The sequence below is a fragment of the Thunnus maccoyii genome, chromosome 16, assembly GCF_910596095.1.
Source record: "Thunnus maccoyii chromosome 16, fThuMac1.1, whole genome shotgun sequence".
NCBI lineage: Eukaryota > Metazoa > Chordata > Actinopteri > Scombriformes > Scombridae > Thunnus > Thunnus maccoyii.
In genome coordinates, this window is record NC_056548.1 from 11,036,907 (window position 1) to 11,064,104 (window position 27,198).

General features: G+C 44.0%; 1 protein-coding gene across 5 annotated transcripts; it reads right to left on the reverse strand.

Annotated features, from left to right (window-relative positions):
* Positions 1 to 2,544: 2,544 nt before the first annotated feature.
* LOC121880509 (SLIT and NTRK-like protein 3) lies at positions 2,545 to 27,172 on the reverse strand. 5 transcript variants are annotated; one of them, XM_042387772.1, is made up of 10 exons: positions 27,025 to 27,172; positions 26,267 to 26,334; positions 23,244 to 23,349; positions 18,588 to 18,868; positions 18,154 to 18,405; positions 17,791 to 17,906; positions 16,585 to 17,514; positions 14,920 to 15,139; positions 6,321 to 7,454; positions 2,545 to 2,641 (listed from the first exon to the last, which is right to left on the reverse strand). In XM_042387772.1, exons 4-10 carry the CDS (start codon positions 18,801 to 18,803, stop codon positions 2,564 to 2,566), a joined length of 2,946 nt encoding a protein of 981 aa, XP_042243706.1. In that variant the 5' UTR covers positions 18,804 to 18,868; positions 23,244 to 23,349; positions 26,267 to 26,334; positions 27,025 to 27,172; the 3' UTR covers positions 2,545 to 2,563. The 5 variants fall into 5 exon arrangements, with proteins under 5 accessions (XP_042243706.1, XP_042243707.1, XP_042243708.1 ...); XM_042387773.1 differs by lacking the exon at positions 23,244 to 23,349; XM_042387774.1 differs by lacking the exons at positions 23,244 to 23,349; positions 26,267 to 26,334.
* Between the last annotated feature and the right edge of the window lie 26 nt (positions 27,173 to 27,198).

Below are 27,198 nucleotides of genomic sequence, written 5' to 3' on the forward strand. Positions count from 1 at the left end.
TTATTTTATGGTGTTCCTTCTCTATGATGTTTAATCCATTATTAATTGGTAATTGAGGTTCTTGGCCACTTGGAGAGAGCATTTGGCTCTTTAGCTGCCTGCTGTAGCTGGAAACAAGCTTGATGAGAGCAGTGAGAGTGATCTAGAACAGTAAAGCCACAGCCAGCAAACCAAAACAATGAGCTGAAAGGCACTAAAACACTCTGTAGAGCTGAGAGGAACTGCAGAGTTGGGTGATGTTTCTGTTTACAAGAAAAGGTTGGTGAGGGCTGCATATATATATCATGTTGATGTAGATATTTACAACCAGTTCACTAGTTATTTCATAATGATGGATAGATAGATAAAGTAGCAGCAGATGTTCTTATTGCACTGTTGCACTGAATGCATATATATCACAAGCGAACCCAGCATTTGTGTGCATGAGAGAGAAAGTTTTTGACATTAAAAAGGTTACATTTAAAGTATCACAGTGGGCGGTCCATGATACATAACACATAACTACAACATCCTCAAGAGTTCAAATCTAGCCTTGGACCCTTCATTTTTTTTCTGTTCCGCAGTTTTTCCGTCTCGTTTCCTGGTTGGTTTGGGTTAAAATTTCAGCACCCGTCTGTACCCGTTTGAGGAAAACATTAAGCTTCACAAAAGTTTATATTTATAAAGTTTATACTGCTATTCATTTCAGGATTATCAAATTACATAGTAATGATCTGCATGTTATATCGTTTTCACCCCCCGTATGACCTTAACAGGGTAGCAAGCAAAACCAAAGAAGTTTCTAGAACTGATCAGTAAATCAAAATGTGAATTTTGCATTGCGGCTGGGTGCTTTTAGATGTCTGATGTGCACAGGACCCATAAATCACTGTTACGCCCTTGCACCCAGACACATAAACACAATCACACTCCCAGTTTCAGAGCGGCACTGGGAGGGAGAGAGGCAAAGATATTCTGGGTTATCTCTGTGAACGAGTGCCTTCCCCTGGCTCCCACTCCACTCGCCTTCCCCGCCAGATAAACATGTTGTTCCAAACACTGGTTCAACACACGGCGACGGGCGGAGATTAATGCCGACTTAAGTTTATCATAAATGAAGTGCAAAGTCGACAGTTGTGTGGCCCACTGCTTCTCAATACTAAAACTACCAGCTGGGGTATTTAGAAGGTGATGGGAGCTGTGCGTTAGCAGCCATCAGGCATTCCAATGCTGAGGTAGGCTCTAATCCTCTGCTCCTGGCTCCCTCCTGACAGGGGAGGAAACAAGTCGAAACAGCAGGGAGACACGTTCCTAAATCAGAATTTATGGAGCGATTAATGCGGTCTTATAGTTGTTTCAGAGAGATACTGATCCACAGGCTTTGTGTTTTTTTTTTGGTAGGTCTAAATCCAGTGAATAATCGGCATATAGTGAATATTAAAAAAGGGTAAAATTGGATTTAAAAAAACAATAATACCAATGTCTGAGTGAAAATCACATTTTGAAAATACATTTGTAGCAAAAACATCTGTAGTTTAACTATTTATTGTTTTTTTATTACTTTCAGGGATGTATGATCAGCAGGTTCACATTTCCTCCAGATTTTCTCTTCACTTTCTATCAGTGGGAATATTTTCTGAATGTGGCAATAAAGCTGAGGTGAACAGTGTCATCTTGCAGCAGGAAACACGACACCTTTATGGATGTGTGGGGACTTAAAATGCGGGCGAAAGGATCCCCTCTTTCGAAAAAAAATCTTGCTATTTTTCTGTGAAAATTGAAAAAGAAACACCCTGTTTGCCATTCTCTCATCCATTTTTCTTATTCTGTGTTTCTTTCCTTTCACTCATAAACCCTAAAATTCACAGAAACATGCACACAGACATAAAAGCGCACACACACACATTATCTGAATACTGCCGCACAAGGCCTGTGATGTTCATGTGATGTTTTCAACGTCAACCTGGCCCGGTCCCTGCCATCTTAGTGTCTCCACACCAGCTTACTGCAACAGCAGAATGACACAGTAACAGACACATATCAGCTTACTATAATAACACCTAGCCAGCACGCTGAATAATCCACCATTTTGCTTCAAAACACTATAAATAAGTATTGTCATGTTACACTAGGAGGCACAGAAATCTTCATCCTCTGACCGTAACTGTTTGGCAGACACGTAATTGAGTCTGAAGTCTTTTCAGAGATCATGTGGGTGGCGTCGCATGCCGGAGAGCAGACACAAAGCGAAAGGCGGCAAGAAATGTGTGGAATCACACTGGCAAATATGGTATCTGTCTCTGTTTCACATGTACTGTAAGTGCTTTTTCCTTCTCTGTCTCTCTACCTACAGTACAGTAACTCTCATCTCGCACACAAATTAACAAGTCTTCCAGCAGCCTTAAGCCTGGAAACACCCGCTCGCTGATCTTTCTCCCCTTCTTTTCATCTCCTCCCATCCTCCCTCAAATCTCCTTCTGTCCTCTTTAGTCCCTCTTTCCCTCCCTACCTTCTCATCATCCTCTTCCTTCCAGCATCCTCCTAACCCTCCCTTTCTCTGTCTCCCTCCCTCTCTCTCTCTCTCTCACTCTCTCTCCATGTCTCTTGCTCTCTTTGTAGGTATTTCCCTTGCTGATGTTGTCCATTGAGAGCCAGTGATTGTCTGTGGGTGAGAGCAGAGGAGAAGAGTGGAGCCGATTACTGCAATGCAGAGCAACCAAACAACACCATGGCGCTGCAGCAGACACCGTGTGTTTGCATGTGCGTTTGTATGTACAGTTTATGTACATATTTATGTGGACTTTTGCTTACTTGTGCATTCGTATTTGTATATAGAAAGTGTGCACACATTTGCAGCACTGATACAATAATGTAAATGTTTACGTGTGTGTCTGCGTGTGTGTGTGTTTGTAAGCGATGACCAGCTCTACCACAACTATTTGTCATGCCCAAACACCAAAGCTTCTGCAGCTATGCACCATGACTTTTAAATAGATCTCTTTTCACTGACATCAAACCATGCCCAACTGTGCATTTTTAATACCCTGCATGTTTATGCAGAGAAGAATATAGTTTCATGCCTTCACACACACACACACACACACACACACACACACAAACATACACACACACAAGCTCAGAAAGGATCCGCCTATCGCAGCTCAGCCTAAATCTATTATGCAAAATGACAGTGTTTTAATCAGGCTAATTGTCCAGCTCCTCGCCATGTCTCTGCCATCTCTACTTAACCGATGCCACAGCCGTACTGTTTTTTTAAAGGAATAAATGACACAGCGGTGGAGGAAGAGCGAGAGGCAATCTAAGCCACAGAGGCCCACAGGCGTTTGAAGTCTAAAGACTCTTTCATCCTCGACTCTGGGAAATGAATGATTTTTTTCACACAGTGACAGGACAGCTCTGACAGGACCCAAACACATGAACCATGGCAAAACTGTCAGATAGTCAAACACACGCGCATACACGCGCATACAGGGAAACACAAGTGCAAAACACATACACACACATACAGCTGGAACAAGTCCAGAACTGTAAGTGTTGCAAAAATCAGGCAGCGAGAGGGAGTGAGAAGTGAGCGTTAAAAAGTGAGAAAGACAGAAAGAATAGGACAGAGAGAATGATGCTATAATTAGTCGTTTGTTGCTTTAACTGGCATTTAGTTTTAACGGGGCTTCTTTGTCTGGAGACACAATGGGGCTGATGTGGCACGAGTGAACTACACAGCTTAGAGGATTAAGGCTGGACTGAGGCTGTGGCGCCGCACTCACTCTCTCAGCCTCGCACACACACACACACACACACACACACACACACACACACACACACACACACACAGACAACACACACACACACACACAGACGCACACTCATCGAGCTGCACAAACACCTAGGTTCACACACTTTTCTTAAACACACACACCTACAAACAAAGGCACACCCCTCTGTATACACACACAGTCCCGTGTGTGCGCACACACAAGCGCGCCCACAGGGGGATTATCTGTGCAACAGAGTTCTGAACACTGTGAGTGAGGAGGCGTCTGAAGAACTGTACTCATCACCGAAGGATGGAAAGAGCACAGCAGAAAAAAACAAAACACGTACACACACGCACGCACACACACACACACACACTTCAGTGTGAGCTACCTGTGTGTTGAGCAGCATATAGAACAGCATCTCCCCATGTCTGTCCTGTGAGGCTGAGCTGACAGCCAGAGCAATGAGAGAGAAAGAGGGAAGGAGAAATAGAGGAGAGAAGAAAGAACAAAAGAGAAAGGTGAGGAGGGGAGGAGAAGAATAAAGCGCTGCAAAAAAAAGAGGAGAGACAGGAGGGAGCAAATCAAACGGAGAGATGAAAAGAGATCAGAGAGGGAAGATGGAGGAAATCATTTAGAAAGAAACAGACAGAGAGAGAGAGAGATGGAGCAATTCACGACCTTGGCCTCAGGGCCATCAGCGTTACATGTCCTTATTTCACAAATAGATTGTATTGATTTTATACCGTTAATGTGGTAGATTTCACACTATTAGCTTCTATCGTCATCCTTTAGTGTGAGGAACCCTGGAGGCTCTCAGCTTTGCTCAACTCTCATCTGATCTCTCCAACATGCTGCGTGGACGAGCTTACAGGCTTAGTATACCTCGAGCCGTTGCTTTCATGCACCATTATGGTGATGGTGACAGAGAGAGTGAGTGTGCATTTATGGGGGTTAGGGCATATGTGCTTGTGTGTGTATGTGTACGTGAATTTGTCACACAGTAGCTCCCATCGCAAGGTTTTTACGTAGCACCCTTTATTGTATTTCGTGGGTCGGCGGTAAGAAGGCTGAACCAGATGCAGAATCATCCTATACATTAATATAACATGATCCCTTACAGGAGAGCTTCAACACGCAAAAACTAAGAATAAATATATTCACAACTGCCTCTACTATTGGTAGGAGATGAAAGCATAAAAAGGTACCTCTGTAAAAGATAATAATCGATAGTTGATAGAAGTGTCTGTCTCTTTTTTTTTGACAAAAAAAAAAAAATGCCTTCGTCCTGGTTTTTGTCCATTGTTTTTTTTTTTTTTTTCTTTTTTTGCCATTCAATTTTCCTCTGAGAAATACTTAAAAATCAATACAATAACCTCGGCGCCTTTGTCCGATCAAAGAAAACGTGGAGCAGAGGTCCTCGTGGCCTCATTAAGTCTGGGTGAAGAAATCCAAAATGCATCCATTGCCACTATGTCCTTCTGTATGTTGGCCTTCCTTTGTTTTGTCTTGCATTCAAAAAAAATAATTTCTATATCCTTTCCTCCATAAAAGCAGAACCTTTTTTTCTTTCATTTCACACAACTCACCAACCATTCCTGAATAAGTCAGAAAATGTCCTTCATCTAGCCCTGTAAAAAAAACAACTTGATGTACGTAAGCAAATTAAGTTAACTGGATGAGATGAAAATGAACTGAACTGCATACAAACAACTCCAATATTGACTGGGTATATTATTATTTTTGGCTCATCCAGGGAATGCAATTATTCGGCGGCTTTGATTGGTTTTAGTCTCAGTCGTCCATCAGCGTCCCATCCGTTGGTAGTCAAACCTCTTTGTTTAGATAAATAGATCTGTATTCATAGAAAAATAAGCATTGACCACACTGCTGGCTGTTCATTGCTAAGGCACTTGGCTGTTTTCAGTCATCTCGTTCTCTCCCTCTCGCTTTGTCTCTGTCGTTTCTCCATCTTACGTGTCCGCCCAGCTCGTTCCACGCCTTCCGGCTGTCACAGTTTATGACTCTGTGTTTGATGTTGCAAAGAGCTGGTGTATTTCACCTCCACGCAGGTCTTTTGAGAGTGATAATATGAACATTTACGCCCACCACCACCACCAACACCACCAACACCAACACCAACACGCCGTCTCTCCCTCATTGTGGCGCTGAGTAGAAAAACGGAGCCCATAGCCTCAGAGCTTTATGATTGTGAGGCATAATGGAGGAAAAAGTACTGTAGTAGCTGCAGCTGAAGTTTCGCCTCCAGGCAAAGATCTGGGATCAGCTAACCCTTGCCAAATACCAACCTATACGCCAGTAGTGGGGAAAATACAAAAACTGACCTCAGCTCGTTATCCAGGAATAAACATAGTGTGTAGTGTAGTCCCGCTCCCCCACAGGCTCCTCTCAAAGCCATGCCAGCCTCTGTACAGGAGTCATTGTTACTGTATGATTCATCACCAGAGAGGGAGATGATGAGACAAGAGAAGAGGGGTAGCAGAAGGAGGAGGAGGATGGAAAGGAGGAAGAGGAGTGTTAAAACTGGTATGAGCGGTCCAGCACCTCCATGTAGTCTGGTGTGGTCCTCAGTCTGGCTCTCTGCTCTCCTGCTCCCTGCTCACTCTGGCTGCTACTACTGCCTGCTGTGGAGCTGGCAGTGGTGACCACGAGCGTTTGGTCTGGTCTTGCTTCCTGTTTGGAGTCTTGGGGGTGAGGGTAGCGGGGCGGCGGCCTCGCATACCTGTCTGGCAGGTCTCTGAACTCAGGGGCAGGGAGTCTGAAGAGGCAGTCCACCAGTTCGACCTTAGGCGTGGGGCCCTGGCTGTCGATCACTGTGGGGCAGAGGATGCCATTTCTGTGCAGGCCGGCGAGCGGTCCCATCGCCTCCGTGACAGTGCTGATGGGTGACGAGGTCACCTCCAGAGTCCATTCCCTCTCCTTCTCTGCTGCAGAGCAGTATCCAGCCTCGCTCTCATTGGAAGCTGCAAATGTTTGCTGCTGCTGCTGCTGTTGCTGCTGCTGTGGTCGCTGTTTCACGGCTGCATCCTGCTCCTCTTTGTAGATGGCGTTGCTACACATGTGCGAGGTTGCAGCGGGGTCGGGACCTTTAGACGCCGCCTCTGGGGGCGAGATGGTGTCATAGACGTGGTTGTGTTCAGGTGGAGGTAGAGGCGGCGTTTCTGGGAGGCCGTGGTGATGGTGGTGGTGGTGGTGGTGGTGGTGCGTCTGCTCGGTGAAGATTCCACACTCCATCTGGATGCCGGCCAAGTCTACCTCTCCCTGGCGACGGAACGGCAGCTTGTCCCTCCTCCTCAGGGCGTAGGCGATTAGTGCCGCTGCTGCGAAGAATGCTGCGACAAATAACACCAGCAGGCTGAGCACTAACACAGACAGAGGGATTGAATCCTTCCCCGGAGGGATCACGGGGCCCAGGCCTGAGTCGGGGTAGCCAACCGATACGCCTCTGTCTGGGGCTGTGGAGGTGGCCGTCTGTTCCTCCTGCTCCTGGTCCTCCTGGGGCTCCAGCTCAGGGCAGAGTAGCTCCATGGAGAGGGAGCGGAGATCTACGCCTTTGGTCTTTTCCGGGGAATGACAGACCACCTCTCCCACCACCACCACCGCACTGAGCCCCTCCAGCCAACGCTTCAGTGGAGCTGCTTCACAGTTGCACTCCCACGGGTTCTGCTGCAGGTCCACCTGGAGAAATACATAACACCACAGCACGTTGTCATCGTGTAATAGCACACTAATTACTGGTCTGCCATGCAATAAAAATTCATGAATCACTTTGTGGAATGTAAACACAAAATAGATAATTTTCTGACATCCTTGTGGTGTATATTAGTAACTTTGTCTCTTGTGTTGAAGAATAAGCCAGTAGCTAGCACTCTAATAAGGTGACAACAAGAAAAATGATGTTTTCTCTGCTAACTTTGCCTTTCATGAGCAAGATTATATGCAAAGTGAGTTTTTGAGCATTAGCATAATATAATATAGCTTTCCACGCTGGCCAGTGTCACTATACATTTTTTTTTAAATATGCAGGAGATGAAGAGCTCTGATTACAGTAAATAATGCAATTATAGGATCAAAATACTGAAGTGCTTACATTAACTGAATGGCTGTGCAAAAAGCACGATATCATCTCAATAGTAGCTAAAGATCTGAGCAGTGACCAATTCAACTTCCACCACCCACAAGTGCTCTCTTTAAAACCTGTTCACACACGTACTACAGCAGGTTATAGGAATATTTTAGTTTACAATAAAGACCACTCAGAGTTTACATAAGTGGTTATTCACAAAACTCACCGGCAGGTTTGTGCGACGAGCATGTGAGAATAATACAGCACTTTGTTTTTAACAATAGACGGGATGTGATATAATTCTCCCTTCTGCTATAATCCAATAGGTAGGTGCATAAATCCATTTTCTCATTGCCAACTATTGATTGCGTGTCCTAAAACAAACTAAAATATTCAGTTTGTCAAACTTCAAAAAGGCTAAAGCTGATTATGCACAAAAGGAATCACTTATATCACATTGTATTGTCTGCAGAACTGATCTGTTCCATATTTTTAGCGATGATGTACAGTGATGAAAGCTGATATTCTCTCTGTCACACTTCCAAGGAGCTTGCACAAATGTTGTCATGCTAATTTGGTTAGGCCATCTCCCTGGCCTGCAGTAATAGATGGATGCTTTTTTTTTTTTTTTTTAGAGAGATGATTCAGCATTGCTGTTGTTGGAGCCATAGTACGACAACTTCCCCCTGTCTCACACTGAACAACAGGATGCTCCTTCACTTTACTGAAGTTAGCCCACTGTGGGCTTTTTGTGTGGCTTTGATAATGACATAATTGCAGCTGGAGGGTGAGTAGAAACAACACTCAGTTTGAGCATTTCCACTGTATTAAAATTTAGTGTTCTATGTTTCAGCATGATTGAGCCACGCTGAACATTAAAACTCGAGATTTGTGACATTTTAAATAAACACAGCGTGACCACAATGTCAGCTTGTTTTTGTAGTTTCATAACATTTATTGCTACAATCTTACATCTGCTTGAAATTCTTGAAGCATTTTATTCCCAGCTATTGTTTGCTTTCACACAGATCCCAAGGGCTCTATCCCCTTCTCTTTTGTGAGCATCTATCCAACATGTCTAACACCGTTTACAATTTATACACCTGGACACCAAGTGTTTGATTTGCTGTCAACTTGTCTATCAAGGCTCTGTTGTGAGGGGAAATTACAGACCCTCAGTTAGCCCGACAGGTGCTAGTATCAGGGAAAATGCAAGCACATGAAACTATTATATATTTTTTTGGGAACATGGAGGCTTTTAGTAAATTCATTGTACTTTAAAAGTCACATACAGGATGTTAATGTTGAAAAGTGGAGTAGTGACAAAACCGACAATCAGAATCTTGTTTAAATGTTACAGTTTTGAGTGTAATATTCACTGTTTCGATGCAACTTGTGAACAGATTCAGGAAGAAATCTGTAAGAAGCACAGAAACCTCTTTTGTCAGAAAATATACTAAGCTCAACTTAAATGATGGCATCAATTTTAGATGGAAACTACCATGCCTGAGCCGCAGAAGAGTAAATTTGCTCTTGTGGGTTTTATCACTATTATGGAGATCAAGGATCAGGCAATAATTGTCCAGATTTTATTTGGGAGCTATAAAAAAATCACATCAGGGGAGAAATTTAGGATGTTCTCACTGAGCTATGTGTGAGAGGATCGTCACAGAGTCTAATAATTGATCACTTTGCCCAAACAGCAATATCCTGTCAGTCATCAGAACAGCTCCAGTTAGTTCACAGAAATATAGTCAATACAAGCAGGTTTTTGGAAGTTCTGATTGCAGGGATTTTGCTGTAGTCTCTGGTGACGTGACACCCCTGAGCTTCAGCTTGCCGAGCATTCTCCATACTGATGAATGCGTCTTTTGAATAATACACAGAGTGAAAAAAGTGTATTTGAAGAAGAATCTGCAGCATATGCAAATTACACTGTTGTTTTTTCCCTGAAAAATACTTATATCACATATAATGTAGCCATGAAGACTGGCTACATTATATGTGAAATGTTATACACATAGAGCCATAGAAATGCATCAAAGGAATTCACTCTTTCACTGTTAGATTTCATTGGTCTATGATGTTGAGTACATTCCAGAAGAGTTTTTTTTTTTAAGTGTTGTAATTTACTTTCATAGTGTACTCACGCTCTCCTTGCCTGCCTCGTCGACTTCTACCTCAGATAGTGATTTCCCATATTTCCCAGAGCGACTTCAACAACCCCTTGAGAAGGGGCATGAACTTGTTCTATCCAGCAGTTTGTGTTTCATGTAGGTGGAGAGAGAGAGCGATAGTAATAGCAAAGAGCAAAGAGCAAGAGTTTCTGGTCCATTGAGGCTACTGTCAGTGGAGAAATTGGCATCTCTGCCTCTGTGTGATTGCTGAACATCAGTGCAACATGGTGAGTCTTGAAGGAAGCCCTTGATCTTTTATTCTGAGGGAAAACAAACACTGACTTTTAATAGATTTCTTTTAGATATCTGGATTTTTTTGTGTTCAAAATGTGCCGCAACTGCTATGGAAGTATGTAGACATGACATGAGGACTATGTTTAGCCTGTTACCTGGAGGAAAGTATACTACTAAACAACAAAACATCCAGAAATTTAATTACTGTATCTTTTTTTTCTTATAGTTTGGCCATTTTAATGGACTGTACACACTGGAAAGAACATCAAAAAAGAATCTTACTTTTTCACAATTGCTATTAATAATTTAGGACTCAACAACAATCCAATATTATCATTTATTACCTCTCTATACATAATCATACCATGGAAAAATTCTAATTTTAAATTCAAAGTTTTCATGTTTAAATAAATGTTAACAACTGACCAGAATCTGTGTTATATCTTAAATACTTGAAGATATAAATTTGTGTAAATTTCACATAATTTTGTTCTTTTAAAAACAGAATAACACCAGAAAAAAAACATTTGACTCAGCTGGATAACAATTACCTTTTTACTATGTGATTGAGAATACTAATAAATACCATAACATGATGATATAATAATGATACTAATTATGTCAGGACATACCATCCATCCCTTCGGATAATTGAATACAAGTGGTTGTTCTGTGCACCTCAATACTAAATTACTATTTTCTTCCAATAATGATTAATTACAGCACAGTAAACTGGTTTTAATGGCATTTAATGCTAAATCATACTGAGACAGTTGATGAGATTAAAGGCCATCTCCTGCCCTTAAACAGAAACACATTTGTATGCTTGCCAGATGACTGCTCAAACTGCTAAAAGCCTGATATTTTCCAGGTGGTTTTATTGAGATACTGTATTTATGTCTCAAACACCTGTCGTGGTTTTTGCTGTGCTGTGCAAATTCAAGAGAAATCTTGGCTCATACTCATAAGAAAATATAACTTGTTTTCAGTGCATAAAAAGGTGGAGAGTTTGCACCTGTATAGTCAGAATGACCACAATTATTAGAATAATACCCAGGTTGAAAATACCATAATTTACCCTTTACACTGCTTAAATAGTACAACTCCTCCTTAAACAGCAAACAAGTATAACATACAGTTGTAATGCACAGTATCCCTGATTCTATCATAAGTGTGTATGTAACAGGTTGATGATGTATTAACACCAATTCAAGCTATGTTGGGCATTAAATGCAATTTTTTCTTGTCAAACCTGCCACCTGAGAATGCTGTGTTGTTTTTGTATCTGACAGTGCACAAGGTGAGACGTGGCTGTGGGCAAGTTTCTTGATTGCAGTTGGCAACGATGAGAGAGTGCTGCCCTACTACACAACATTTCCTTTGCGTTTACTGAGAAAGACATATGTATTCCTGAACTGTACATATTTCTGGCATCTACTCAGATGCTGAGTCACCTGAGATGATTTCTTTTAAAGGGGACCTATCATTTCCAGCTCTATATTTTTATTCTGAGACTCCACCAGAGTAGCTTTGCATGATACACAGTTCAAGGAAGTCCTTATTAATCCTACAGTAGCCCTTTATGCAGCTCCTCAGTTCAGCCTCTGTCTCTTAACAGGCAGTCTTAGCTGCTGTCTCTTTAAGGCCCACCTCGCAATGAGCCAACTCTGATCTCAGCTTCCATTAACAGTGCTAAAAACCGGTCAACACAACATATGGAGATATTTGGAGCTATTTGTTCAGTGGATAAGTTAGAAATAATGCAGGGAGGAATAGTACAAGCAGACACAGCCACAGTGAGATGTTTGATTAAGAGCTGCAGACGAACAGCATACTTACCAACAGGTAAACAACGTATTTTACTTTACCATACTGTGTAATGGAAAAACACTCACAGCGTGCCAGCTCAACATAAGTCATAGCTCAGCGAGACTACCCCCAAAACAAGGGAAAAATGCCATAATGTTAGCAGAGCGGAGCAGTGAATTTGTGCACTGTGCGTGGTGCAGACGACCATATAAAGAAATCCGTCACAAGCTGATGTCAGCTCAGGCTGAAAGTAGGCTTGCCGTGGTAGTCAGCGTTACCAGTGTTACACAGTGTTCAGGTATACACCGATTACATTACTTGCTCACTGCCAATGCCGTCGGTTTGCTATTTTTTATAGAAATAAAACTAATTTAATTCATTCATCAGTGCCCACATTCACCAAATAAAAAAACTCTAATTCGTAAAATACTTAGCATGTTATCAGTACTTAGTCGGACAACGGATGCTACAATTATAAACTGAAAGTTTCTGCTCCGTTCACAACAGCAGCAGCAGTCTTGCAGCACAGAGTAGTGGAGTGAGATGTCTGTCCTCCCTCCTGCTCTCTGCTGTAAACACACGTAGCTGTTAGCGAGCAGCTGCTCTCATGTCTCGCCGGGTCTCGGTGCTTGTTTTTGGCAGAAACTCTCCCGCTCTCTGCCTGCTCAGCCTGCTCTCGGTGTGTCTCTCTCCAGATGGCAGGCGGGTTGCTCCGGTTCTGGTTCTAAGCGGCGGTCGTCCTTTGGCTCGTCCCCGCATCTGTTTTCAGCTCAGACCGGCTGTACATGGAGGACAACCCGCTGGCAGCAGCCTGAAGCCCACTGTCACTAATTTTTAAGTAAGGGGAAGATCTAGACTAAAAATCTAACGTTAAAGATCAAAGTAAGCGCTCTACAGATATTCAGCGTCACTGACTTGTAAAATGTCCAGTGTAACCGCTAACACCAGTGTTGTCACAAGTTTTTTAGCCAGTGGGAAAATTTACTCTCCGTGGCATCCCTAGCTTAAAGTAGAAAAAAACGTTGGAAACCGAGCATTCAGAGCAGTCTGATGCCAGTGCTTTTTGCTCACAGGGATTATGTCTCCATACATTAACCTCATTATTTGACACTTTGGTCACGTTTAATATGAACATCCGACATTGTAACATTATATATATGACTGAAAATATGAAAAAAGCATAAGAAGTCCCCTTTAATATTTCTTTTTTCAGTGGCTTTTATTTGGACCACTCTTTAGTACTTGTGGTGCTATTAAGAAATTATAGAGACAATAAGTATTTTACTTTTTTGTTTAATGCCTCACTAATTATTACCTTTTAAATAACAGGGAGTTATTTTTCATAAATACTGTATCAGTACATGTAAGTGGGTGTACCTCTATAATCCTGTTCTTGATGGTGACAATGACTCTAAGCTATACATGCTGCTGCTTTATGATTATCAAAATGGACTTCTTTTTACAGCAGCTGCGAGCTTCACCCTGCTTCCATCTGTGTTACCCTTTGATTTTACTGTGCAAACCCTGGCTCCGAAAACACACGCCAGCGCCCAGACATCACACTTCCTGGGCTTCAAACAGGCCAGCAATAAGTTAACAGGTGATATCATTGTCACATTATTTTCTGCAGTCCATGGGCAGCACTAATGTGGCTTTGTCAGAGTAATAACAGCCCTGGTAAATGAATGAATTCAATTACTGTGCCACAGATTTTGAGCACTACAATGGTGATACCGCTGGGCTTTATGAATATGGCCCACAGTGTACTTCCATTTGGTGAATGCTTTAATGCTCTTGGACATCAGAGGCGTATAACAGCACAAAAACATAATATACTTCTACATGGTTCCTCCAGCTCCATAAACCACTGTCGTCCTTCCCCCCTGAGCAAACATTTAGAAACAGCCTCTGAACTGCCAGCCTCACCCACACTACCTAGGATCAGGAATTTTCCATGGAGCAAAGTAAAACAGAAATTCACAATGACATTCGGGCTAATCCACACCCACCTTACCTCATTCTACTCCGGCTGTCTAAGAAAAGCCTGGTACTCTAAATTTGCTGAAGTGAGAGGAGGCAGGATGGAGGAATGTAATACCTCGGGTATCAGTGCATTGTGTACAGCACCCAGTCACATAATGCTGCAGTCAAATGTGTGAGGTAAGGTCTAACGCTAACTGTGCATTCAACACATACTTTAGTTTATACAGTCTGTTTACCTAGCGGTTTGCTGATTACAACCATGCCCAAAAACTCGAGGGGTTCAGCTTTCTCCAGTTTAGCTCCTGATTTATTAAGACCACTTATGCAAATCGAGTCAATTGCAATTTCCCAATTAGAATACCTGAGGCGCAACCATAGTCCCACATGCCACAGCAGAGCTCTCAAAACAACAGACGATGCAGATGACGGGGAAAACTGCAGCTGTGCTAGAGGCCAGGAGATCAGGGTCTGCCAGAAGTTTTAACTGCGGGTATCGTTTCATCCAAGATTTCGGCTTGTTTTGTTTATTTCATCAAGCTGTGATAATATAATGTGTCTTGGCAATCTATTAGTTCTTTTAATCTCAGCCTCGGCTGACATTTGAAATAAATATATTCTCTGTAATTATGCACATTTTCGTTTAGTAAATCAACGGGGGTGATCCAATTCAATAATCCCTGTTTTTCACCCTGCCACTGTCACTCAACAAAATGCATGTTATTTGGCCTAAATTTGCTAAAAGCTTCTTGCCAAGTATCTGACTCATTTACACACACGCAGGTTATCAGATCACAGTTTTTTTTGAGCATCCACCACCTGCATAGAAACAACCACAATTCATTCAGTGAATATAGTTCTCAGTTTGTGCACCGACCTGTACCAGTCCGGTGAGGTGCTCCAGTACGCCCTCCATAGGAAGATGCAGAAGGTGGTTGTTTCTCAGATTGAGGCGTGCCAGGTTAACTCCAGAAAACACACCGAGAGGGAGGCTCCGCAGCAGATTGGCATTGAGGAACAACAGCTGGAGGGACGGCATGGAGTCAAAAGTCCCACGGTCTACCTCGCGGATCTCGTTGTATTCAAAGTAAAGGTACCTAAAGGAGAGGAGAGGCCAGTGTTACAGTGTCTTTGTACATGTGCAAACTGATAGGGCGCTATGGAAATAGAGGTGTTAAAGGAAACTATTAGTATTTCGTGACATTTGACAGCAAAGAAACATGAAATACAACATTAAAAAAGCCGATTCAGTCTTTGTTTTAATCTTGTATAAATAAGTAAGACTTGCCTCTTGGTTAGAACCCAGCATGCATTTTCCCATTTAAAAATGACTAAGTTTGAAGTATTAAGTAGGTAATTTATTTCTCCTGCATCCGAGCTCGATAATTACATAAATTAATATATATGTAAAGACGTCATGACATAAATTTAATTTACTCTGCACTTTTGCTGTTCACAGCCGATTAGTTGATCAGTATCAGATGATACTGTGTGATTTCACTCAGATGACTACTTACCCTTGCTACGGCATGCCCGATCATCGTGTTAAATTTAAGAGGCTTTGAATTTTTAAGGTTTTTTTTTCAATAATAGAAATCAGTGTGAACTTAGGGAAGAAAAGTATTAATCGAGAGTTTTCCTTGCATCCAAGTCATCCAATATGCTTCCATCGCTGAAATAAGTAATAGGTCTGGTTTAAATTACTTAACACTCACTTGCCCTAGAGTCACTAACAAAGGCTAAAGAGAGGTTAAGAGGAAAGATTTTTTTGAATGTCCTGAGAGAATCTTTATTATTGATTTATAGTCAAATTAATGGGTCTGTGGATTTTCCGAGCCTTATCTCAAAATACAGACAGTGGACCTGAGAACTAAGGGCAAAATTATACTCTAAATTTGATGGCAACGTGTCAGATTTTGTCACTTTTCTGTTCTCATTCTTTATACAGCGAAACATGAAAGATGAGCCGCTGCCTTCATCAAACACCACAATGTTTAATTCAGTGAATAAATACAATTATTGACTGTAGATATTTGCTAAGATTTGTATACATTATTTGCAGAATTATCTGTGTAAGCTTAATCTGACAATGATACATATGTATCATTGCGACAACTGTTTTTTTCATAATAAGCCTTTCCCCAAAAGCAAATTTCTGGCTTCATGCAGATGTCTCACTGCCTTATCAACACCTCTGTATGCACATGCAAAAAAACATTAATTTTCACGTTGTCACTCATACCAGGCTCACACCTCAACTGAAGCATGCCATCAGGCAGCGTGACTAACAGATGACACTCCTGGAAGAGAATGGGCACTTTTCATTTCAATCAAACTCCAGCAAAATGGTAATCAAAATGTTCTGCTCTGTGCTACGCCAGTATTACGGTGAAATTAATTTCCACATACTTAAAAACGAATGTCTAAATACCCGAGCTGACATGTGGTTTCAGTTTATGAATTTGCTTGAAGTGCAGCGAAAGCAACGTGCTTGAAATGCTGTCAGTGATCCAAAAATCCAAGATGATCCGAAATATTCTACCTTAGATTCTGCAGCCCCAGGAACATGTCAGGGCTGAGCCTCTCCAGGTTGTTCCCGTTCAGGTAGAGGCTCCTCAGGCTTGTCAGGCTGGAGAAAGCCCCCTCCTGCAGGTAAGAGATGCGGTTGTTTCCCAGGTGAAGCAGATCAAGGCTGGAGAAATTCCAGAAGTCTGTGCGGTAGATCCTCTGGATTAAATTTCCACTAAGGTACAGCTTACGGCCATTGAGCGGCCGCGGTGTGAGCTGAGACACGTTGTAGAAGCCGTTCTCCTTGCAGTTGACGGTCAGGCCCAGGTCTGTGATGTGCAGGTTGCAAGTGCAGCCCAGGGGACAGATGATGGGAATGGGGGGTCGTGTCTGGTAACCAGCCACGGGGGGATTCTGGTTGGGCATCAGACTGCGAGATGTGGGGGATGTTCTGGAGGGTCGAGGTCTCTTTGTCGGCCTCGGGTGCCTCTCCCTGTCTTTACGCTCTGCAGAGGAAGAGGAGGATGAAGTGGAGGAGGTGTGAGTATTCTGGCGGGAGCCGTGGACCATGGAGGAGGGTTTAGTTGGCCTGACACGCCCAGGGTGGGAATTGGGTTTAGCGTTAGGGGGCAAATGTTGGGGCTGTAACCCCCCTGATGGGCCACCTCCTTCTGCTTGTAACTCTTTATCTGGGAGGTCAGCGCATAGCTCTTTGCGGGGGATTTCCCTCAGGTCCTTGCCGTGAAGGTGGAAGGGATATTCGCAGGTAACATCCCCGACTACAGCGGTGTAGGGGATCTGACCCAGCCACTGTTGTAGCTGCACTGCTTCGCAGCCACAGTTCCAGGGATTCTCCTCCAGCTGTAGCTCCATCAGGGAGCGACCAACATACTCCAGGGTCCCAGCATATGCAAGGCTCTTCAGACGGTTTCCCCGCAGGTCCAGATGAGTCAGAGACACAGATCTGGAGCAGGAGAAACAGAAGGGGAGATAGTTAGCTAGGTTAAATGGAAGGACAACGTGATAGTAAGCGAAAATAAAGTTTCACACATTCCATTGCTGAGAAATCTGCTTTTTTTTATCTGATGATTAATCCGTCTTTTACGATATGAAATAGTATGCCATAGACACATTAATTCGACAACAGTTCAGACTGGTTAATTGTGTCTGACACTGATATTCCTGCAGATCAGCCCCAACATGATTCAAAAGCTTTGCAGTGCAATAATCAGATTCTAACCTGAACAGATGAGCAGGCAAGACAGGGATCAGGTTGTCGTTTAAGATGAGAACTCGGAGCTTGTAGAGGAACCTCAGAGCACCGCTGTCTATTCGTTTGATCACATTGTAGTCAGCCTGCAGGTAGGAAAGGGAAAATCTGATGAACATATAATTGCTGCAATTGGAAAATAGACTTAACTCGGCAGGAAAACTGCAGCACTTGCCAACTCCATTTGAAAACACACAAAGATCTTGAGAAGGGTCCCTCACTGGGGCCGCCTGCTAGCCATTGACTATTTTTGTCACAGCTTTCTACTGTAATCTTAAACAAATTTCTCAATAATCCTGTCAATCAGGGATAATCAGCATGGATTAATCCTACCTGGAGGTATTCCAGAGCCTCTAAGCCAGTGAAGGTATCATTTCTGAAGACTTCCAGCTTGTTCTCATGGAGGTACAGACGTCTCAGTTTGGCCAGCCCGTGGAAAGCTCCCACTCGGATGTCCTGGAGTGCATTGTTGCCAAGGTTTATCGACACTGCGTTGCCAAGGTGCTGAAACCCGTTGCTATAGAGACGCCTCAGAGAGTTCCTCTGGAGGTTGAGTTTGAAAGGGCGGACCCACGACTGTGACACCTGAATGATTAATTAGTGGTCTGATTAGTTATCTTATTAATTACATGAATTTAACAGTTAGAAACACCCATAAGGCACATTAGAGACAGGATATTAGACTTGGAGATACAGATCACCTGCCATGACAGCGCAATAAAGTGCAGTTCCACGTGCACAGCCAGATAAATGAACAGGAATGATACCTGGCTGACATTAGTGAAGCCCCGCCTATCGCAGTGCACGTGCAGCACGCCTTCTTTGACCTCGCACGTGCACGGCTCGAAGCACGGCTCGTCCACTTCCTCCTCGGAGTTGTCCACCAGAGGGGTGTGTGTGGAGGTTGGGGTAGGGGTGGGGGTGTGCGACGGCCGGGACAGACACACACACCCCAGGGCCACTGCCAGAGTGACCCACTGCATCCTCCTGCTTCTCCCTCTCAGCTCAGCAGCCTGGGGCTACAGCCCAGCATTGGCCCTTCTCCGCACTGCATGGAAAGACACAGCACATGCACGCATACATTCAGACAGACGTGTCCCACACACACACACACACATACACACACACACACACACACACACACACAGACACACACACGGTTAAAAGAGGGCAAACAGCCAGGGAAGCAACAGAAAAAGTTCAGGATGAATCAGATTGATGATACATCACAAGCATACTAAAACAGACAGAAAATAAAAGTTAAATCACACAGACTGGAGTGCCATAGGGACAGAATTACATTATATCGGAATAATGATGTACAGGCTAGGAACTGGAGGCTATAATATTCAGTGATATGATTAGGATCATGGTAAACATATGTAAGATGTGCTCAGCAAAGGAAAACACAGCTTGGGATTTACAGGGTTTACAAAAGCCTGAAATATTGACTTAAAAACAGCAAGCTGGATAATCTCTCAACTGCTACAATGTTGCTTTTGAATTAAAAAAAAAAAAATCAAATACTGACATTGAAAATGCAAAACAAAGGTAAGCAGGGGGGCTAGTTCACCTGCGAATCACATTTTATCATTTTCAGAGTGGCTTTTTGGACAAGTGGATAGTGAAAGGGGGGGGGGGCTTTTGATGAATATATTCATCTGTTTTCTCAAAAGCCCGGTGAAGCTGAAATGTCACGCATGTGTTGTTTTAATGCATGCAATATGAATATGGCTAAATGCAAATCAGATTCATAATGCTTCTGTCTAATGAACTGCTCCATTTAATAAGATGAATGGCAATCAGAGAACAGAAGGATGAAGTACGAAATACCTCATATTATAAATCAGCAGAATATTCTGAGGTTATCAACAGCCATCGAGTCCTGTCATACTCATTATTGTGATAATGACAGTGGAGTGAAAGCATCGCCGCAAATCAAAACTTCAAATTTTTCAAAAGCGCTGATGTGAAGGCAGTGCAATGACAGACAGAAACATGAAATGATGGTGATAGTGATGGTGGTGATGATGATGAGAACGGCGCTGCAATAACAACAGATTGAGAAGGGTGTTCGTTGACAGTTGCAGTAGTCCTGGAAACAAAACCAACAAAAAAATAAATAAAAAAAAACCCAGCTGAGATGTGAGTCTTGCATGGGGATATTTCCTCTCAAGTCTTAATGAGATCTAAATTGGATAAAGCATCTCGATCTGCTCATACAGTGTTGAACACTGCCATGCGAAATGCAATAATGATCATGATGGTATGGTAGCTGTAATCATACAGCAATAATCTAGCATCAGCGAGTTAGACAAGGAGGCAGAAGTGAAAACATCACCGCCCGGGAGAGGAAGAGCAATCACAGAGATGATTATGACGGGGAAGATGAAGGGAGAGGTGGAAACGAGAGGAGGAGGAGGAGGAGGAGGAGGAGGAGGAGGAGGAGGATGAAAATGGGAACAAGGCGAAGGAATGGAGTAAAGGAGCGACAGACAGATAAAGGAAGAGTAATGGGCAGAGAGTAGGTACAAAAGAAGAGGAAACGGGTGAGGTGGGAGAGAGAGGAGTGGGATTGCATAAGCGGTAAGAAGTCAGTCAAGGCTGCCACTCAGTGAAACAGCTGAAATCTGATATTGATTACATCAAAGCCCTCCTCTCGCCCTGCACACAATGTACGCCTTCCTCGCAGAGAAACAGCGCTGGAGCCAAGTTACATGCGTGAAAACAATGTGAGGAAAGGTCAAACCATATCCAAAAAGAATGCTTTTATAGCCTGCCAAGTAAAGAAACAGGTAGCTAGACACGTGTAGATGAGTGTGTGCTTTCATAACAAACCAGTGTAATGCAGCAGCACTTGTTGGACAAGCCTACAATTCTTATAAAGCGTGAACAGAAGTGAAAAAACATGTTTTTTTCCCCCGTACGATGGGGAAAATTCACCCATTCAACTGGATTTTCTACAGAGCATGTATGCTTCACATAAAAACCCGCAGGACAATCTAGGCCAGCATGCTCAATAGTGTTTGACAAATTGGAATACTATACAGAATACAACCCTTTCAGTGTCCCAGTAGGTCTTTGGTGGAGAGTTACGCAGTCGTCCAAGAAAATGCATTGTTTATCACTGGGCCCGAAGCCCCCCTGTATAGAGGAGATCAATACTGAGTCCAGATAGACCACTGGGATCCCTCCTGTTAGATTCTGCTTTGGTGGACGGCCATCTCTCCTTAATAAGAAGAAACACAGTCAACACTCAAGCTCTTTCCTCCAATCAGCAGAGTGGACTAGTCAGCAGTCGGCATAGCTCTGCATCATTATGTTAACAAGAAACGAAAGGACTTATGTGTTGACTGGTGACAGCACAGCAGAATTTAAAACTCTGTCTGCCTGACCATCTATCTATCCATCTATCTAACTATCTATCTATCTATCTATCTATCTGTCTATCTGTCTATCTGTCTATTTGTCTTCACGTCCAGTCCATCTGAAAACAGGCCTGACACAGGTGTGGCTTCCCTCCCTGTCTTTCTTGATTCTTTCTGGCTCTAAGTTTCCCCCCCCCCCTCCTCTCTCTCCTCTAGACCTGCACACTGACGCAAGCGAACTAGAGATGACGGTCACTGCTTATTCTTCACCATATTATTCATGTCACATAATTCCCGTGTCTACCTCTCCGTCCTCTCCGTCCGTCAAGACTACAGAGAGCCTCACCAAGCTTCACACTGGCTTTTACATGGGCCCCTGCTCCCCAGCACAGACCCGCACTATCAGGCAAGCAGCAGCATCACAGATCAAATGTATGGGACTATCAGCCTGGATAGCCCATAGCACTCCAAGAAAATCAATTAGCCCCCAACATTACAGCACACACATTGTAATAGTTAGCAGAATTAAAGCATGACCAATTAAACAGCCTAGTCATTAACAGAACCTATTAAGACATTTACCAGGCTATGTATGAAAATCCTTGGCAGAGTAACGCAATCCAATTGCATTCCCCATTGTCTGTCTCTCCCCACCAGCCTCTCTGATCCACACAGCGACGCTTAGCAGAGCAGGGATGCGGGTAATACTCACTCAGTCCGCCGCCAAAGAATTAGGGAACGACCGAGAAAACACTTTAGAGGCTGACTGTCGACATGTCGTTCACATTCAGCCGCACTCTTCTCCCTCTCTCTCCTCTCCTGTAGCGGCTGAGGCGGATGGGGAGGGAGGCAGGGGGGTGGTGGGGGGGTGGTGGTGGAGGGGGGGACCAGAGCAAGGGAGGGGGGTGAGGTGGGGGGGGACGTGATAAGACTGCAATGAGGTGGAGGATAAAAAAAAACGGAGGGAGAGAGAGAGAGAGAGAAAGAGAGAGAGAGAAAGAGGAAAAAAAAACCGATTGGCTTTAGGATGCAGGTCCGCTTCTCCACAGTGCAGCCCGTGGGAGCTGCGGCACTGGACCGCTGGACAGGCGTGCAATGCGCGGAGTTGTAGCCTGCGTAATGATGGAGAATCCTCTCTTCATCTCAAACACAACTGAGTAATTCATAGAGGAGAAAAAGGAGGAACGGAGGCGCCGGAATTAATCATGCAATAAGGCGGCGTGCAACTGTTAGTTTGTATATGAAGCATAAAGCGCGCAGGGTGGGTTTCTCCTCGCCAAAGAAGCCAATTCAGTTCCTCATCATAAACAGATTACTGAAGACACAACAGAGTCACAGACAATGGGCCCCATAAACTTTCTCCTCACGTTGCCCGCGTTGCAGTCTGGTAAAAATACCCCGACTGTTCAGCTATACCGACAATAATTTATAATCTCATTAGTTTATTCATCTCTCCTCTTGCCCTTAAGCACCGACGGGTTTCGTGAAAACGGTGTGTGTTGTTACCATGGCGACTCGTGCCAGCTGGCTTCGTCGCGCACATTCACACTCTCGCGCGCGCCCGCGAGCACGCACACAAGCATCAGTCGGGAAAACTCGGGTGTCTTTTATTGAGGGGAACAGCGGAGATTACAGGGAGGCCTGGAAGTTGGCATGGCCTACATCAAAACACCTGTCTTGCCAAATGGAGGTGGTGGGCGCAACAGATGCCGCAAAGATTGAGCGCGATGAAGCCCCCACCACCACCGCCACCACTGAATTTAGCTTCCCACGCCGGCTAACACCGTACAGTCTGCTAGGTTGCTGCTGCTCCATCGATGATGCCTCTAAGTAACAGGTATAGGCCCCTTGTGAGGCCCTGGGTCCCCGGTGGACCAACGGCCCCAAGGACACCGCGGTGCCACGATGTTGAAAACAAGCATTCAAATATCAGTCAGCCGGTTTCATGGCTATAGGAAAAGATTTAATAACAACATGTCTTCCACATTACTGAGCTGAAAGTTCAATTTTCAGTTCAATTTCACATTGATTTCAGCGTGCATTAAGGTGAATCACCTTGAGGAAATGGAGAGGTGAATCTCTCCCTCGCACGTCTCTTTCCTTCCTCTCTCTCCGTACCTCTCCCTACAGCAATGGAGAGGAGAGCTCTCCCTGGAGATTCCTATCAGAAACAGTAACAGAGACGGTTCCAGTAATATCAGGAAGATGTAGATGATGGTTATAGATTTCAGGGCTCTCAGGTGCATTAGGCTGTATTACAGCTTCCCCACAAGGCTACTTACCGCTCTGCTTGCAATGGAAAAAGGCTGGCATATATGCAGAAGCAACATGAACATATGCATTTGAAGAGATTGCTTACACACACACACACACACACACACACAGACAGACACATTAAAGTCCCCTCTAACATGCAGTGTTGCAGCTGATGTGTATAAATAAGTTTCAACAATGCATATAGGCTTTTGTTGAGATATTATTTTCAGCTTGGTGATGCCAGATCTGTGGCAGGGGTAATGTGATCCCAGACCTGAGGCTATATCATCTACCTCAGAGTGTAACAATGTTCGTGATGGAGAATCTGGGAGGAAAAACATCCACTTTCCTCACTATAGTGTTGTTGCTGAACCGTGGAGGCTCCCTAAATTAAGAAAACAAACGGAGAGGAACTGAGACAAGATGGTTATCAGGCGCCATCAGATACCTGCGTGACTGTTCTCTAGGGGCAGAAGCCGCTCTGAGCGCATAAAGCACTTTTTTGGAGCGTTGACGGGGCCTCTAAAGTAGGGGATCTATTTATACTGGCCTAGTGCCGTCTGTGGAGCTGTCCAGTGCTGAAATGGATGGGGACTCATGCTGTTTCATTTCAGCCACTTCTCCTTTCTTCCTCCTCCGCTTTCGCCTTCTCCAAAGCCTTTCCTTTCTCCCATCTGAATTATTTCTGTCAGATAATACTTAGATTCCCTCTATTTCACGTCCTATTCATTCTTCCTTCCCTGTCTTCCCTCTTTACTTTCTGACTTTAATTCTCCTGTGGGCACTTGTCAATTCAGACTGGTTTACATGCCACTCTTTCTTTGTTTGCATCTCTTTTGTTTTCGTCTTCCTGCGCACTATTTCTTCTCCTCTATTGTGAACATATAGCTGAAAGTAGTCATCCCATTTTATAGCTCTCTCTCCAATTACGCTTTTGTCGACAGGCATTGCATGCACGAATGCACACACACACACACTCAAGTCTCATAGACAAGCACACACACTGACAAGAGCATGGTTAAGTCCTCTCCCTGCCAGTCCACGGGTCAGAAAATCTCCTCACAGCTACATGTTGTTCACATAACGTTGCACTGTCCCTTAACACGTGTTTGGGCTCTTTGGGGCCCGCACTGCCCCCAGTCTCTTGTTACTCAGTGGGATGAGGCACTCAGAGGCAGGCAAGGGCGCCCTGCACACTGTGGGAAGGAGTAGAAAGTGAGGGGAAGAGAGCAGAGAAGAGAGGGTGGGAAGGAGCAAAAGAAAAAAAAACAGGCCAGTTGTGGCAGAAAGTGAAAGGGAGACAATGAGCAGTGGGAATTTGGGGGTTCGTGAGGGTTGGCTGAGATGAGTTTTGAAGGCAGAGAAGTGAACAGATAGAGGAATAGATCGAGGAGAGGAGGGTAGGATGGCCAGGAAGGCAGGTGTTTCTGTCATTAGCTCCAGATTAAAGCAGAGGGCAACTCCAGAGGACTCACCTCTGATTCACACAGTAGTACTGCAGGCAAGGACAAGCCTCCCGGGAGACATGAAACACACACACACACACACACACACACACACACACACACACACACACAAGCACACATGCAGAAGACACAGTAGTGATTCACAGGATTACCCACAGGCACATGAACACACACACAACCATGCACACATATAGACATATAACACCCCCTCCTCATTTAGCATAGCTACACACTAGATACACCGTGACTCACGAGAACATGCCGACTCCCACACACACACGCCAGCCACATAGAGAGAGCCAACACACACACACACACATACACATCGTTGAACTAATTAATCAAATCTCCTGTTTTAATTAGGATTCAAATCAGTTGCTATGGGAACCTTGCCCCCTTGGAATCTTAAGGTAAAGACTCTCATTGCTGCTGCTGCTGCCTCCAATGACTCTACAGGAAGCTGACTGAGGGGGACAAATTCATAATACCTACAATGATTCAGCTGGCTGCGTTCTACATTGCGTTTTCACACAGACACATTTTTCTGGGAAGGCCTTAGGTGCCCGATCTGAACATCAATTTGGGCTCAGTCATAGAGAGGGCCACAAAAGTGGGAAAAAAGTGAAATTATGACGGCTCACGTTGCAGCTGTACTAAAACAACATATCTCACCAGGAAAAGGCCATATCTGTTGCCAATAAAAGGGGGAAGGCTCATGGTTTGCAAAGGCCTATCCAATCGATCACTAATGCAAGCCTGCCATTTCTGGCAAAAGTTTTCACATGGCGACTCATGCAGAAGCACTTTCGCACAGTTCTAATAGGCTGCTTATCCTCGCTATTACCACAGCTGTGCAATTTCAGCCCCATAGCGATGGCTCTGTGCTCACACCAGCACTGCTACTGTATGCCTGGTGACAGACCTTTACTCTGAAAACATCATTCATGGTGTTTTCACAGTGATCAATAGGCTATGTTTGTGAAAATCAGCTCAGGGCTTTCGCTTTCTGTGTGACTGCTTTTAAGCAAGACCATCCATATGCTGGCCATTTAGATTAATTTTAATCAGACCGGAGAAACATTTATTCAGTTGCTGATATAGTGCTATTCTAAGCCATGTGGAGGTTTTAGTGTTAACAATGCTTCCTCTCACACGCTGATAGACGTACTATCAGCATCTTGAATGACGCAGAGAGGGAAACTCAAACCATAAGTGGAACGGCGCCACATTCATCAGTCTTGAGTGTCTTAATATCAGCTCAGGTGAAGGCTGGACTTGATGAATTAAAGGAAGAGAGGAGGAGGATGCCAAGTAAAGCCATTAGGATACAGGAACTCAGGCGTGTGTCTGGCTCACCGGTTGTCATGGTTGCGGTGTTTATCACCTCTTTCTGCCGACAGAAGCCCAGGGGCAAATCAGATTGGCTTCAGACAGAGAGACACAGAGAGAGAGAGTTGGTGAGTGAGGGGGAGGACATATTGGCACAGCGGAGGGGTGAAATGCCAACACGCTGCAGAGGGGAGGCTGAGGAAGGGCACTGGACAAATGTCAATGTGGCTTATTCATGATAAGATTCTGTTTTTAACCATTTGACCGTGATTAGACGTGTAAAGTACAATATATCACTGTTTTTAGTCCTTTAAAATCTTTGTCTATTCAATTCATGTTTTGAATTGCTTCTTTTTTCCATTTCTGGCTCTACTTTGCTCTCCTTGTTTAAAAACATTTTTTTTCTTTGCTTTCTCTTCCCTGTGGACTGCTTGTAAATCTGTTGAGAGAATTAATGATTTTACAGTTTTTTTTTTGGAAGCCTTTGAAATTCAATGAAAAACAAATATTGGTGGTGTATTAATCGAGCATCTACATGCTATACAAGTCTCAAAAAATCAGGTGTAGAATTTGCCCTACATCCCACGTGGCCTATGTCTGCCACCTAGCGGCATCTAAACCAATCATCCCAGTTTCCAGCTTAGTGTACAGGTGCATTAAGTGATGTGGGGGTTCAACTTCCACGGAGAGCAGTGGCAGTCATGTGGCTAGCTGACAAGACAATTGACATCCATTTGAGCTGACACCGGTTATTTAGTGGGCCTATTGGCTAAGGAGATACAAACCCAGTTTGACAAGTGGTCGGCTGAACATTCTCAGTCTAGCAGTCATAATCATAAACAGATGGCAGGCAGCAGCTGCTGGGTGCATCCAGGTGTCTCGTCCCTCCGGCTTATTACAATGTAACCACTCCTGACTGGACTGCACAGAGCGCACGTGTTAAAGCACAAACCACGCCT